This window comes from Perissodus microlepis, chromosome 1 (assembly GCF_051167445.1).
Source record: "Perissodus microlepis isolate ML-2025 ecotype Zambia chromosome 1, ASM5116744v1, whole genome shotgun sequence".
NCBI lineage: Eukaryota > Metazoa > Chordata > Actinopteri > Cichliformes > Cichlidae > Perissodus > Perissodus microlepis.
In genome coordinates, this window is record NC_140461.1 from 14,450,215 (window position 1) to 14,465,110 (window position 14,896).

A 14,896-nucleotide genomic window follows, 5' to 3' on the forward strand; every position below is an offset into this window, starting at 1 on the left:
CCCTTTAGTGTGTATGAGAACCTTCACAGTTCAACAAAAAGTTTTATAACACTTTTTATTTTATGTAAAACTCTGACAAAAGCACATGCAGACAGATCATTAATACTTGAGCTGCTTGAGAAGCGATTTGGCCATGTGTACATTTCCACTTACGGAATAAAGTTAGGTGATGAAACCGCCTTTCATGATTACATTTCATGGCCTTAATTTAGCTTTTATTATATGCTTGATATTCACTTTTTACAAGTATACAAAAAAAAAACCAAAAAACAGTGCAGTGATTGATTGCAAGGCACACCGGTTATGGCTGCATTACTTATGAACAAAACTTAAAACACTCAAAATGTCACAAATCTTGACACTCAGTCCGACAGTCAGAGAATAATGGAAGTGTTTGGATGCGATTTCTTCCTCATTTGCTGCTCAATCTTTAAATCAAACTGCTGCCTTTCTCTGAAACAACAACAACAACAACAAAAAATTAGTATTTATCAATGAAGTCATTCTTTTTAAAAATTTAACATATGAAAGTCTTACCTGTTACTTATACGCCGCCCTCTGAGGTATTTTTCTTCTGCTGTTTTTACTGAAATGTTGTCCACTCCAGCAATGGCATAAATAATGGCCTGCACAGAAACAAACTCATAACACCTGGACTACAGAAACTGAACTGCATATCAGGAAACATTGCAAACAAAACCTGTGAGCACTCATGCAGGCTTTAGCTCACCTCAGGAAGAAGAACATCCAGGACAAAAGGGACACGATCCATGGATTTCACATCAGCTACGCAGGGGGCGTTGGCCACAGCTGCTGTATAGAGCTCATTTAGGTAGCAGTAGACTTGGTCAAGCTGATGGTCATCTTCAAGGTATATGTTCACCACTCGTCTACGATTGTCACTTAAGAAGGAGCGAAGCCACCTGGACTTCTCCTGTCCATGGATCACAGCCTGTAGGAAGTGTGATACAATGGGAAGAGATTTATTCAACCAATTATGGTTTCTTATGCCATCACATCTTAGTGTGGCACAGCTCAGATGTCAGATTTTAAAAAGAACAGCAACTGAAAAAAAAAAAATGATAGCATTCATATGCAAATACTTTCAATATTCATCCATATGTTTGTTTAATTTTTGCATGCTCTGGCACACTCTTTGCATAACTGGTTGAGCTCCTGAAAGTATTGGACATTACTGGGGTGAACTTAAATTTGTAAGTATACTAAAATCGAGGTCAGCTTACATTCGTTGTGGCCTCTACCACCCGCACTTTATTCAAATAAATCTCCACGTCTTAACAGATAGACTGCTTTAGACTTTGCTCTGGTGTCATACTAACAGAGCGCGCAATTCAGAAACGTATAAAAGCATAGGATACCTGGTCTTGATAAATAGTTTGGACAAACAAAATATTCGTACTCACTTATAAGTACCTCTTTTCGTTTACCTAACGGCAAACTAGGGCATTTCAGCTATAAGCAGTTATCAGCAAATAATAGCATATAATCATGAGTGGTATGTCATCAATCAAGGTAAAACATGAACCTTTATAACAGAAAAATAATATGCATTTGTTGATGATAACCTTAGTATTGTACTATATAAATGAAATTTTAAAAAAAAAGGTGTTAATAAAAATCTATCCCGATCCTTCTTTCCATTACTATAACAAGGAACTAAGAAGAACATAAATGATGGCAAGTAGAATTTAAATGTCTAGTCTTTGACTATCTTTAATTTCCAGACCTATGTAACTGTTCCAAATGTGATGCTATGGCCAAAGGAGACGTGCATTTGTTTCCACACACTGGAAATAAGTTTAAAATAAAAGATAAAACAAAAAACAAATCTGTTGTTTATGATTTAGTTGTTGAAATCCACATTTGGGCTGGTATATGCTGTGAAAACTAATCAAGATTTATTAAAACAAAAAAGGATCTCTGCACATAAAAGCAACAAAAGGAATTCAGATGAAAGGTCACCAGTGGCTACATGTTTTAAGTCAGCTGGTCATCATGTGTTTTTTTTCTCAACTTCCAAGATGGTAACGCCAGCTAAAAGAGGAAGTCATAGTCAAGGCATATTTGGTTTCCACGAAGAATTACAGTTGAAAGGCTTTTGTTTGGATCTATTGTAACTTCATTAGTAGGGCAGAACAGGGCTCTTCTCTTGCAGCACTTCAAAGTCCTTGTTGTTGATTGGTGTTTCAACCTCACCCGGTCTTTATATGTATTGTGATTCTGTATTGTAAAAACAGATGAAAACCGTGGCCTACAAACGTGCTTGTGCAGTGGGTGAACTGTGAAGCTGTGTGGGTTGGGGCAAACCCACACATTTCTCACGTGGGGCTCACAGTTGGGTGTTCCCACACAGGGCTGGCAGCAGTTTTACCTTTTGGGGGCCCTTTATGGGCTTTTTAAATGGGCAAACCCACTACCCCCAGTACTGGCGTACCCACACAGCCCACAATGGGCAGCCCACAGTGGGGTCAGGTTAGCGGTGCACTAGATCCGGCACTGTTGCAGTCAATAACTCAAAAGCTGAAAAGTTACATAATTTGAGCAGGAAAGTTTCAAGCCTAAGTTGAGCCACAGAAACCAAATATGAGTTTTCATCTCATAAAACTTTGGTGGCATAAAGGAAAACAAATATTCCAAATTACTCAGAATATTAAATTATTTTGAGCTGGTAAAAAACTCTGCTTTCTGCTTCTGTTTCAGTTTGGGCTGTCCTAAAAGATCAAAGCAGCACTCATTACTCAGCACTGCTGCAACATTTACATAATTTTAGTGAAGTGACACCAGAACTGTAGCTTTTTGAGGAACACAAACAATCACCCCCTAAAACTCTATCGGCCAAGTCACTGCTATGCACACTGAACAGTTTCTTGGTATACCTATATTGGATTAAATGATATGGAACAAGAATTACACCAGCAGAAAAGCAACAGAGTCATTCGTACCAGGAGGTGTGCGTCGACCATGTGTTGCTTGACAATGAAATGTACGAGCTTCTCATTTGCGCGGTTGTGGGCAGCATGGGTCCGATCTGGCAGCAACCTCTTTGAACACCTTATGTCCTTCTGCTGTTCACTAAAGCTGTCCTCCTTAACCTCACATGGCTCCTCCATTGTTGAATCACTGATGATGGTTAGTCTCTCTGAAGCTGCCTTTGGATACCTCCTCCTCACAGGATAACCTAAACCAATTAAGACCAGCAGTCAAGAGCAACATCGGGGCCTAGCGAATCTGTAGGCGTATTCAACTTTTTAATTCTGTGCTAGCCTCATTGAAATTTGTGATTCCAGGTCAAGGATGAAACTTACTCATATCGTGATCAAAGTACTGTATGAAGAAGCCAGAAAATGAGCCACATGCTACAAAGATAAAACATGATTAGTACAGCAGCTAATTCAGTGATATCATCCTAATATTGTTTAAACAACATATCACACACAACAGTGTTTCTGCTTGCTGAGGCATTACATAAGCAACTCACCAATCCGAAATCTGTAGTCGGTTATGAGATCCAGGGACCATGATATTGCAGCATCATAGCTTTCTTTGGCTTTACACTGTTTAAAACAAACAAAAAAGCAAAAACAGTTTACCGTTGTGTCAAGTGAACATTTTCAGAAATCAGAACATACTCTGTGAGCAGTTCTTACCATGAGTTCATTAGCTTCTTCACAGTCAAAAGGTTTCAAGCATTTTAGAGCCACAGCAAACCTTTAGAAACACAAACACCCAACTGAAACGTTTATTTAAATAACATAAATGTAACAACACTAAGTAATGTGCATACACTAATCAGCCACTTCATTGGATACAGTTCAAATTCTTAATGCAAATATCTAATTAGCTAATCACATGGCAATAACCCGATGCATTTAGGCATGTAGACATGACCAAGACAACCTGCTGAAATTCAGACTGAGCATTAGAATGGGGAACAAAGGTGATTTAAATGACTTTAAATGGATGTTGCTGCCAGTTGGACTGCCATGAATATTTTATAAACTGGACTTTCCCACACATTGTGGACCTACATGTCCAACCAAGGTGTACTTTGTAAAGTGGCTGGTGAGTGTATGTATCACCTAAAGACACAAGCAAGAAACAACAAAGCAAAAAGAGAAAACATCCTACCCTTTCTTTTTCTCAATGATTGAGTCATCAATGAAGATGATACTGGCTTTTTTGTGCTTTCTGTTCACACTTTTTACCTACAGCAAACAAAACAACAAATAAAAAAACAAAAAAAGGTGAGTCAATGATTTTTCATGGGCAATTATTGTCATTTTAACAGTGAACACTTTTTTTGATTCATCATCTAGTAAATTCAAGATATACAATAGTAGGCTGACTGACAGCACTTATCAAAAAAAAGCATTTAAGGCATTGATTCAATAAAAGAAAAGGAAAACATTAACCAGAATCTGCTAAATTGTGATTTTATCACATGTCACCATTATGTACTCACCAATGCAGGCCAATATGGATAGTTTCTATATTTGTGCCACACAAATGCTCCTTCGGTAATGGATGGGGGCTCTGAAAGTCAAAACAAAAATAAACAAATCAACTCAAAGTGTCCTGTACCGTCACAGACTCCAGTTATCCTTGTGGTCTCGCTTACTTTCGTCTGTCCGCATCAGGAAACTTGGGAGCTCTTCCTCGTCCTCCTCATCACTTATGTCATCCTTCTGGTAGGACAAAGTAGACAGCTGTTCTTCATGATGACTCAGTTCTATTGAAAGATCCGAAGACATCATAGAGTCATCTATTGTGGAGTTAAGAAGAGACAGAATTAGAGCACACCTGCAGCTCTCCATGCCAATTAAAAACACATGACATGCAAGACAGACTGTGCAAAATAAAAAAACAAATGTAAAAAATGTGGCTTCACAGAACTGGCTGTGCTTGGGGACATCAGTATTGAACAATACACTACCTTGACTTTCTGCTTCAGCCTTCTGGAGTTCAAATCTTGGCCTGGAGCGGGAGGATGATTTCTCTTTATTTAAATTCCCAGTCTCTCTTTTTGGCTTCCTACCACGCCGGCACTTGACTGGAGGATCATCGGTTTTACCATCGGTCTGCGTTTGCGTCTTTGTCTGTCTTTGTTTAACCGGTCTCTTACGCTTCTGTTGAGGTTTTGACTGTGAATCTACCGCTGTTGTCTAAATCAGAATCAGAATCAGAATACTTTATTAATCCCGAAGGAAATTAGGACATAAAACAGAACATAACAAAAGGAAACTGAATTCACTGAAGCTATGTGGGATTATAAAAATATATAAATTTCACTTTTACACCATACCTTTATCTGAGTGATGAACTCAGTGTATTGTAGCTCCCCTTCAGGAGGGGAGCCTGAAATGGTTGACGGGACATCAAAGGTGGTGCTGTGGACTGGTGTGGAGGTCAAGCAGGCTTCTTGTGCAAGCCTCATTTTCTCCCTTTCATTTTTTGGAGTACTAGCCTCTATTGAAAAGACAAGGCCGCAGTCGCTGCAGTTGCCGCTGCCTGGCACAGCACTGGAATCATCTGTGCTGGGAGACGAAACCGCATCTGAGGGGTCTTTCTCTGGCGACTTCTTTTTAGGTTCCTTTTTTCTTGTTTTTCTAGGTGCACCTGGAAGTAAATTTGTGTGTTCATATAAAAACATCTGGCTGTCTCAACGACTTTCTAAAATGTAACTCAGAGTTCTCGTTCATAAAAGTTTTGATTACCTTTCATTGCTGTAATATTTGGTGTATTCCTCCTTGTGGAAAGCTTTCCCCGGAGTTCATTGGGACACCGGAATACCAGCGATCTGACATTAATCGGGGCTTATTTCCTTTATTTGGGGGACTTGAAGGTCCGTAGTAGGCGCCAGGGTGGATAAACCGGTAGCCGCAGTAGCTTTATGCCTGATTTAAAAAAAAAAAAAAAAAAAAAAGTAAAGTAAGGCGATGTTGCTCAATCGGCATACTTAGTAGGCCGTACTTTCGCCTTGGACGAGTTTGGCACTAAACGCGATATCCGCAGGTTATTCTTGACATGTGTAGTGAATTCACAAATATGCGGGAAAGCTGTTGTCACGGAGACAACAGTGTCCTGGAACTGGGCGTCTAAGTACCTTTTTAACGGGAAACTCTACCATTTATGAATTTGGGTTTTAAGAAAACCATACATGTGCAAACGGCACAGCAAACATTTGAAAAACAAAGTTTAACGGTGCAGTAACAGCGCAACGCCCAAGATGTGCTGCAGGTCAACCAGATAAGAGGGCTCGCTTGCTAGTAAACAGGCATAAAAATCTAGTTTCTAACAAATCACAAACTTGTTCACGGGGGTTTACACAGTTCCGTATTGTAGTTATGCGCCACTTGTCACACTAAAGCCATGTCACTATTCCGCCCTTTATATAATACAATAACGTTGACGTACGGATCAACTAAAACAAGCAATGCAATCAATTAACTGCCGCCAAACTACGAGGTAGACCCATAAAAAAATAGCGACTGACTGACCACCTCTGCCCGAGTCAAGCGAAGTAATGACAAGAGCTACAACTAGCCACTTACCTTAGGAACCCTAAACTCGGTATTTTTGTGCCACTCGCTAGCTTTTAGCTCCAGTTAAGACCCTTGACATAGTTGTTGCATGTAAACATTCACCGTTACCAAAAGTTGCACGAAAAAAAGGAGTTCCTAACCTCGAAACAAAACCTGCAGTCAACAGTGAAAGCAATACGTCGTGCAGACAATTCCTGTTAACAAATGTTTGTTATTTCTCGTGGACTGTATACCACACTAAAAGATTTGCCGCCACCATCTGGACCGGAGGGCGTGATTTTATGTCTGAAAAAGCGAGAAGGACACGCTTGGCTGTTCACGGATTTAGTGTTGTGGTTGAGCACAGGATGTGTGCACAACTTGCAGCTATATACTGTTTAGAAGAGAGTTTAATAGGCTTATGCATGGGTAGGAGGCAAGAATTAAATAATTCAAATAAAAATATAATATGAAAAAAATGCCACCCAAACATACCCGGTTTAATTTTGAATTTTTTGAACCTGCCCCCATTTTTTGCTGTATTAACTCTAAAGCGATCTTGTCTTCCAATCTCACAAAAAGCTACCAAATTCAATAAGTTACATATATACACACATAGAAAAAAAGACAGTCACGTGACTTTGTTTTTTTTTTTACTGTAACTTGCTTCCAGATCCACAGAGTTTTACAGAAACACATAAAAAAAGCTTGTTTTGCTATTCGTGTAATCTTTTTTATTTGTATTTATTTCGTTTTATTTGATTTATTTATTTGTTCTTTACTGCTGTGCTCTAATTCAGCGTTAAAGCTGATCTAATTTATCATAGGGGTAGCAGAGTACAACCTGCTTGTCCAAATTCTCGCAGAGCGAAAACCTAGAGACAACCATACAAGTCCACTTTCACAATTATGGGCAGGGAGAACATGCAGACTATACAAAAAGCAAGGCTACACAACCCCGGATTTGAGCCCAGGACTTTTGTCCTGTTAGACGATAGTGCTAACCATTTGCAAAATTAAAAACAGCATGCATGTAGGTTTTTTGTTTGTTTGTTTGTTTTTGAAATTTCTGTGTTAAAAGTGTAAGTCAAAGCGACACTACCCAACTGCAGAGCACTCACAATACCACTTCTTTCTCTAAAATCGACACTCACCTTTAGTGCAGCAAAATCTCTTCTGGTAAAAAAGTGTGAAAAACTAAGCAAGAAAGAGAAAAAAAAAGCAAAATCTTCTCTCATTACGCAGTCATTAAAAAGGAAAAAGAGTGGGAAATGATGGGAAACAGGTCTGTTCAATAGTCTACTTTCACTTACCTGGTGTCTGGTTTCAACAGCAATGCCCTCCTGGGAACAACAGAGGGCACTGTGTGACCACTCATCCTGTGTTCACATGGGTTCCTAAAACTTTCCATCACGTAGAAGTATTGCTGCTGCTCCTGGTTGGATCTTAATGCTACAGTCTTAGCTTTGCTTTCTACAGATATTTTCTTCAATTAGGGGCTCACCACCCTACAGCTTTACCTGCTGAAAAGTCACAGTTGACACTTTTTTATTTGTTTTTGTTTCTGTTTGACGGACAGAGGTCAAAGGCCAGTGGTTAAGCTTACAGCAACAGGGCTGAGATGTCTTTGACACTGAGCACACAGTTATTTAACATTTTTTTGGTCTCGTTGTAATTTGATGATTTTCTTCACCCATTTTATTCTATCTGATACCATTGCCTGCTTGATTGAGAGATTTTCAGGGCTGTAATCAGGAATTAAAATCCAAGTACTTCCAAGACACCAAGACACCAAACTAAAAAAATAAAATACAAATAAATAAGTAAAGTCTTTGAAATGCCTCCATTTGTTGGATTTTCCTCATAGAAAATCGGTTTAATTGTTATTTATATGTAAGTATCATTTTTCTCAGTCCATACTGTCCAAAAATTAATCTCGCATAAATACAAAGTTTTTATAGCTTTGGTCAAAATGACCTGAAAGTTTACATTTTTAAAAAAAAAACACCTTAAAGTTATGTTCCTAAACTCCACCACTTTCCACTTTAATCAGGCAGAAATCCACCTGTCACTCAACTGGCACCTTTGGACGTGCATTGGCCTGAGGCAGATGAGGGGTAAATTGGCCCCGCCTTCATCCAGATGTGAGTTCTTGCTCCTGTCTCTTCAGTCAACTGCTGGCTTCGGCAGAGCGCGGAGCCGCAGGAAGTCAAGAGGAGGGTGCAGATAGTAACACTCAAAGTACAAACAACGCGGAGATGACTTCTGTAGCAGTGATCTGAACCAGCCGAATCTCACACGGTCTAATGAGACGTTAGAGAAGGAGACCTGCGCCGTGCGTCGGAATTTCAGCTACCCCCTGAGGGGGGTGGGGGGTGTTTGCTTTACCTGGTCAGCCTGAGACGCAGAGCTGATGGAGAGAGGCTGGGCTGAGTGCGGTGCCACTCTAGAGCGCTGTTGAACAGAGAGCTTCATTCAGCTCATAGACTCTGCTGAAGGGGAGCGGTCTCTTTCACCGACCTGTGTGATTCCTGTCTGCTTTTAGGAGTAATTCGAGGGCTATTTTAGACGCAACAAACCGTGCGGTTTGTTAAGAAGAGACCGAAACCATCTGTGATTTTTTATTGTGTGTCTCTTAGACGCAGCATGGGGATGTAACTGGGTTCAACATGCATCTGGAAGTGGCGTGAGGTTACCACCAGCCCGAGAAGAGCAAACTGCTGGGGCGTGTGGTTAATTGAAATCGATCCGGTGGTCTTTATTTTTATTTTTTTTATTTTTTTGGATGTGAAGCTGTAGCAGAGGTTCTTTCTCCTCTCCTCTCCTCCTCCCCATTCCTCTCACCTCCAACATGACTTCACTGTCGGGGACTAAGGAGAGGTCTGTGAGCAGCCGGAGCAGAAAATATGGGGTAGGTTATTCATTCCAGCAGCCGAGGGGTGGACACACCTCTGTTCCCAATCAGCCTGGTAAACATTAAAACTTATCATCCGTTCACTGCTGCACGCACTTCATCTCACACTCCACCCATTTTTTATAGGAGACTGTCGTTTGCTTCGTTTTCAGGGTGACATAAACATGAAACTTGAAGGTTCTTGTAAGATTTGTGTTCCTGCTGCTGATTGCTTTGTGAAGATCACACTTCAAATATCAGTGCTTATGGTGTTATGGTGTCACAACACTGGCATGCATTTTCACTGAATGATCCCCAGAAGTAGCACTTGCTGAGCACCAAAGTGCTAAATCAGTGAAGACTATTATAGTCACACCTGTGTCACTGCCTATCATCTACAAAGACTAATTAACAATAATTTATAACACGCCGTTTGGCACAATATAACCACCTCTTCATTTGGAGATGATTGAGCGTTCCCATTTATCAGCCTCAACTCTTTGCTGCCTTATTATAGCCCTCGAGAGAAAGATCACAGGAGTGCCCAACCTTTACAGCCTCCACCACATCAATGGGTCTGTTCTCTGACTGGATTTACCCAGCCGCAAAAGATCAAATTCTCCACTCTTTGCTGCTTGTTTGATGTTCCCATGTGGTTGAGTAGAACAAAATAACAGGTCTATCCTGGCTTAATCCTATTTAGTGGTTTATGGAAGCACTCAGTAGGATGACTTGTTCCATTGCAGGAAATGTTTAATGTCATTCTCTGTTTGTAGGTTTTTAACTGAATGTCTATCTAATTTAATGTCCTAATGTTAGGTAAGACTCCGTCTAATCTTGATCCCTGATCACACATTTCCTGTGTGGGTTATTCACAGGACACTCTGTGACTGTCTGCTTAGCCTTTTTTTTTTTTTTTTTTTTTTGAGAAATCAACATTTTTAGTGTTGATTGTGGAATAACAATGGATGCTGGATCTGTGATTTGGGTATTCATTTTTTTTGTTAAAGCAGAACAATTAGTTGTTGAATTTTTAATTAAAGAAATGTTTACTTACTTTAACTTTATTTCAGAAACATATCTCTATATTAGTACACAAAGGCAGGTGCAGATTGATATACTGGCCATGTGCTGTCGGTGTAATGCACATAAACACAATGATTATATTATATACATAGTTTGACTTTCCTGCAGTGACTGTAAAAATTTGCATCTTGGAAATACACCATCATTAATTTTTTCTCTTCTGAAAAATTTTTCTTAGGTCCCTGACACATCGCCGACCAAATCTTCCTCCTTCTTCCCGGACACATGGTACCGAAAGGCCTATGATGAGACCACCCGCTCCGGCACACGCCCCGCCCCGGAGGGTGCTGGCTCCATGCCCAGCTCCACGGGAACACCATCCCCAGGCTCAGGAATCTCCTCACCAGGATCCTTCTCTGGGTCACCTGGGACCATCTCCCCTGGCATTGGGACCGGATCACCCGGTTCGCTAGGCGGCTCACCAGGTTTTGGGACAGGATCGCCGGCCTCAGGCAGTGGAAGTTCCCCTGGAAGTGAAAGAGGGATATGGTGTGAGAACTGCAATGCAAGGCTGACAGAGCTGAAACGACAGGCACTAAAACTGCTCATCCCTGGACCTTATTCCAGCAAGGTAAATTTCTTAGTTTTGTTTGTCCTTCTGTCTTATAGCGTATCTGAAAAAGTGTGTAGGAAGTCACACACAAGTGGTTATGCTCAGTTTCATAGCATCCAAAAATAACTTGCTCCTTCATTAACTGTGGCATTTGGTCACTGGCACTTATTAACTTTGTTGCTCATGAAAGAGGGGACTTGTAATCATGCTCTTGCTTACTGTGTTGCTGTGTCGTCAGCATTATTGTTGCCATAAATCATAAGGATGCTGTAATTTGTCCAACCCCCATTTGACCAGCTGCAAAGAAAAAGGAGCAGAAACCAAAGAGCCTTTGGGATTTGGGATCATAATTGTATGTGAAGCTGTTTATCCAATACTGTCACTGCCAAAACAAAATGAAAAACATAGGCGAGATCATTTTGATTTCTATCTTGGAGTTTCCCATTTTGCCTGATTGAACATATTACCAAAATCAATGAGCTCGCTTTAGTCTATATTGCTTTTCTTCTTTTGAGGGAATTAATGTGATGGATTACTGTAAGACACTAACCTCAAAGACTAGTATTAATCCACTTGGACTACTGCCTTTTCTCATTTTCTTTGACAGGTGTATCATTTGTTTCTGTGGGTAGTCTATATAATCAGTTTTATTTTCATTAGTGCAGCATTTCTCAATAGTCCCAGAGTGTACATTCACCTGGGCATACAAATGCATCATATATACAGATATGCAGCTCACATTTCTTACCTTTTCTACACTGAATAGGTTTTCTTATTATTGTTTGTTTTTAAAACTTGATTATGAATTAATGTGACATTACTTATCACTAAACAAACTTAACTTTTGACTCCTCTTTGCCTTTGGGTCTGATGTCCTTCTGCTACAGCTGACTGAATTTTAGTTATAAAACAATGGGCCTCATATCAGACATTGAGTTAATTGGTAACAAATAGGCTTAAATTATATGCCACGGGGCTGATAAGGCAAAGCTGTTGATTCAGATGTAGACTTAGAGTGGCATAGTGGAATTTGCTGTAAAGACTGTAAGACTTCAAGTGGTGTGGAAATGCTGTATTTTTATTAGTTCGAGAGCATGACAGTTGGAAATTGTTAGGAACAGCGGGGGTTAGTTGGGAGTCTCAGTTGCCAGACCACTAATTAAAGCGTCATTTGTGAGGCTGGGTTCATTTCAGGCTGATTAAAGTTCACATTGTGGCTAACTTTTTTGCAGCATAGAAAAAACGCATGCACAACAATCAGCATTATAACTAGTTTAGGTACTGTGTATGTCTTCATTTAAAAGCTGTCTCAATATAGGCATAAAATAGTATGATCTTACTGGAAGAGGATATGGAAATGAGGATGGCATATAGTGTGTGGGCAATAGTTAGCAATAAGTTTGTGGGTGTTCACCTTATTACTTGGATGGGGACTTTCTACATGGAGTTTGCCTGTGTGGATTTCCTCTTGGTGATCTAGTTTCCTCCCACAGTCCAGAGACATGCATGTTAGGTTATTTGGTGAATCTAAACTGGCAGTAGAGGTGAATTTGAGTGTGAATGGTGGTCTGTCTCCCTGTGAGAGAATTGTGACCTGTCCTGGGTGTACTACACCTCTTTCCCAATGTCAGCTGAATTGTCTCCAGCCTGCCTGTGACCCTGAATTGGATAAGCAATTAAAATGGATTGATGAAGATGTGGAAATGAGCTCAATAGTATCAATGAATCTAGTGCATAAATCTTGGGGTCATCGAATTTCAAAATATCTCATGTGGCTCAAGGGTCTGTTAATAAAAAATAGATTTTATTGACTTGTCCCAATTTGCTTCACTGATTTAACCTTCAAAGTATGAACAGGAGTGGAATTTGACATTGGAAAAAATGTGTTGTATTACATTGTTTTACACTGTGGATGCAACACCTTGAAGACTCTGATAGTAGTTTCACACTAAGAAGAGAAAACACGTGTCTCTGTACTTTTAAATCTGTTGTTTGCATTTTTATTTTTAAGAAGTTTCTCATGTGTGAAGTGACTCAGTCGCTCCAGCGGTTCTTGCATAAATTAGTTATTTTGACTCTTTTTCCTTGGGGTTGGTTCTTTTTATAGTATTAGAGTGTTCGATCCTCAAGTTCAAACAGACACCTGACACTACTTCTTGAAAAGTGTTGATTCAACAGTACAATACCCACAGCTAATGAAGTGTATTAAATCAATATAATAATTTTTTAATAACACCTATTATCAGTAAAATGAATACGTTTCATGTAAGTAGAGAAGTGGTTAAATCCTGAGAAACTTAAAACAACCTGTAAGTCAAATCAGTTTATTATAAACACATTTAAACACAGCAGGTTGACCATAGTGCTGGATAGCTAAAGTATAAAGATAATTTTTAATTAAACCAAAAAAAAGAAAGAATTTGCACTGTCTTGCTGAATACCCAGCAGGAAAAATATCAAATTACAAATGTAACCTGCTCTCTTCCTTTCAGCTTGCTTTTACTCATGAGATGAAGTTATGCACGTTATAAAGAAACTTTAATTGGAAGTTGCTAATTCAAGTGTCTTACCTATATTACATGTGTTTTCTGCTCTTGTCTGCGCAGAAACTCCACTTCAAGAGCAGAGGTTAGTTTCATTGATGGAAAAAACCCTCTGGGCTGTTACTGAAAAATTTAATGGTTCAGGTATTTTAGCCATCTAGAATTTCCTGACTGGTTTTCTTCTTTTTTTTAAACCTGGACACTTTTTACAAGAATGGTTTAAACTACGCAGGTGTTCTGCATCAAGAAACGCTGAACTAAAGTCCTTGGTGAAGTAGTTTGACCTAATAATCCTTCTCCTTCTCCAAATATGCCAGTGCAGCAATTTGGCTTGTGTATTTTGTGTGGGTGTATGGGTTCCTGATGCACTGTCAGCGTGAGACCCCGTGTTAGTCCCACAGGACACTGTGACACATGTGACCCACCGCACAGCTAAAACACAAACACACATCAACCATCTGATTAAACAGCTAACACACACACACACACACACACACACACACGTTCACATGCCTTTGTCTGTGTCATGGATCTGACTACACAACGTTATGCAAGTTATGCTTGACCCACACACATAAAGAGTCATATTACCATTTCTTTAGCCATTGCATACATTGCATTCAATTTCCATAGACTTACCCTTATTATAGCCTTCAAATCAAATTGCTCACTTTGAAATTTAATGATTTGTTTCACTCTTCATGCCCATTAAACATAAAAAAGTCCTCACAGTGTGACTGTGTAAACACATTTGTCCCCACAATGTGAGTAATACAAGTGCTCAGACATTCACACACAGGGTCGTTAATACTATGCTAATGATGACCTTCGCCGTGCTTACCTTTTGAATATTTTGCTGTCTGGATGTCTGCAGTTCAATGTGTAGGTGTGTGCAAGTCTGCTCACAAACATGCATAAAAACAAGCATCCATAAAATGATTTGTCATTGTTCTTAAATGTCAAGATAATATATTGCCGAAGACAAACCACGGTTTGAATGCTCATCCACTTATAGACTGTGTACGCAGCTATCAGTTAATGTAAACAAGCTGCTTTGTTTGAGGTCCCCCCCCCCCCTTTCATCTTATTGAAAATGCCTCATTAATGCATTAAATAATTCAAGAGCAGCCTTATTGCTCTTGGCGCAAAGGAGACATGACGGTTTGCAGATGAGGAGAGGGAAGTGAAACTAAGATAAACGAGTATTTGAAAAGTAGGAAAATCGTTTTATTGTCTGATTGTCTTTGTCATTTGACTTAAACGTCCTCATTTAAATCTA

At 39.6% G+C, this 14,896-nt stretch overlaps 2 protein-coding genes across 4 annotated transcripts in view; one reads left to right on the forward strand and one right to left on the reverse strand.

The window, feature by feature from the left end:
- Nucleotides 1-39: 39 nt before the first annotated feature.
- LOC146393565 (PWWP domain-containing DNA repair factor 3A) lies at nt 40-6,813 on the reverse strand. 2 transcript variants are annotated; one of them, XM_084931126.1, is made up of 14 exons: nt 6,573-6,813; nt 5,736-5,915; nt 5,324-5,637; nt 4,955-5,183; nt 4,640-4,750; nt 4,484-4,554; nt 4,150-4,226; nt 3,669-3,729; nt 3,500-3,575; nt 3,327-3,377; nt 2,964-3,199; nt 731-952; nt 538-626; nt 40-453 (listed from the first exon to the last, which is right to left on the reverse strand). In XM_084931126.1, exons 2-14 carry the CDS (start codon nt 5,740-5,742, stop codon nt 375-377), a joined length of 1,623 nt encoding a protein of 540 aa, XP_084787252.1. In that variant the 5' UTR covers nt 5,743-5,915; nt 6,573-6,813; the 3' UTR covers nt 40-374. The 2 variants fall into 2 exon arrangements, with proteins under 2 accessions (XP_084787252.1, XP_084787244.1); XM_084931118.1 differs by having other exon boundaries at nt 4,640-4,783; nt 6,573-6,812.
- Nucleotides 6,814-8,713: 1,900 nt separating this feature from the next.
- The window catches only part of kif26ba (kinesin family member 26Ba), a 100,050-nt gene continuing 93,867 nt past the window's right edge, over nt 8,714-14,896 (forward strand). For both annotated transcript variants that reach the window (XM_084931140.1, XM_084931150.1), the window contains exons 1-2: nt 8,714-9,453; nt 10,700-11,092. In XM_084931140.1, coding sequence (XP_084787266.1) covers nt 9,394-9,453; nt 10,700-11,092 — 453 coding nt within the window. In that variant the 5' untranslated portion in view covers nt 8,714-9,393. The remainder of the gene's footprint in view (nt 9,454-10,699; nt 11,093-14,896) is intronic.

Coding starts and splice junctions, on each gene's coding strand:
- LOC146393565 (XM_084931118.1), bottom strand. Junction 5,184..5,323: donor AGTTCATCACTCAGATAAAG/GTATGGTGTAAA, acceptor ATTCTGATTTAG/ACAACAGCGGTAGATTCACA. Junction 3,378..3,499: donor CGACTACAGATTTCGGATTG/GTGAGTTGCTTA, acceptor TTATCTTTGTAG/CATGTGGCTCATTTTCTGGC.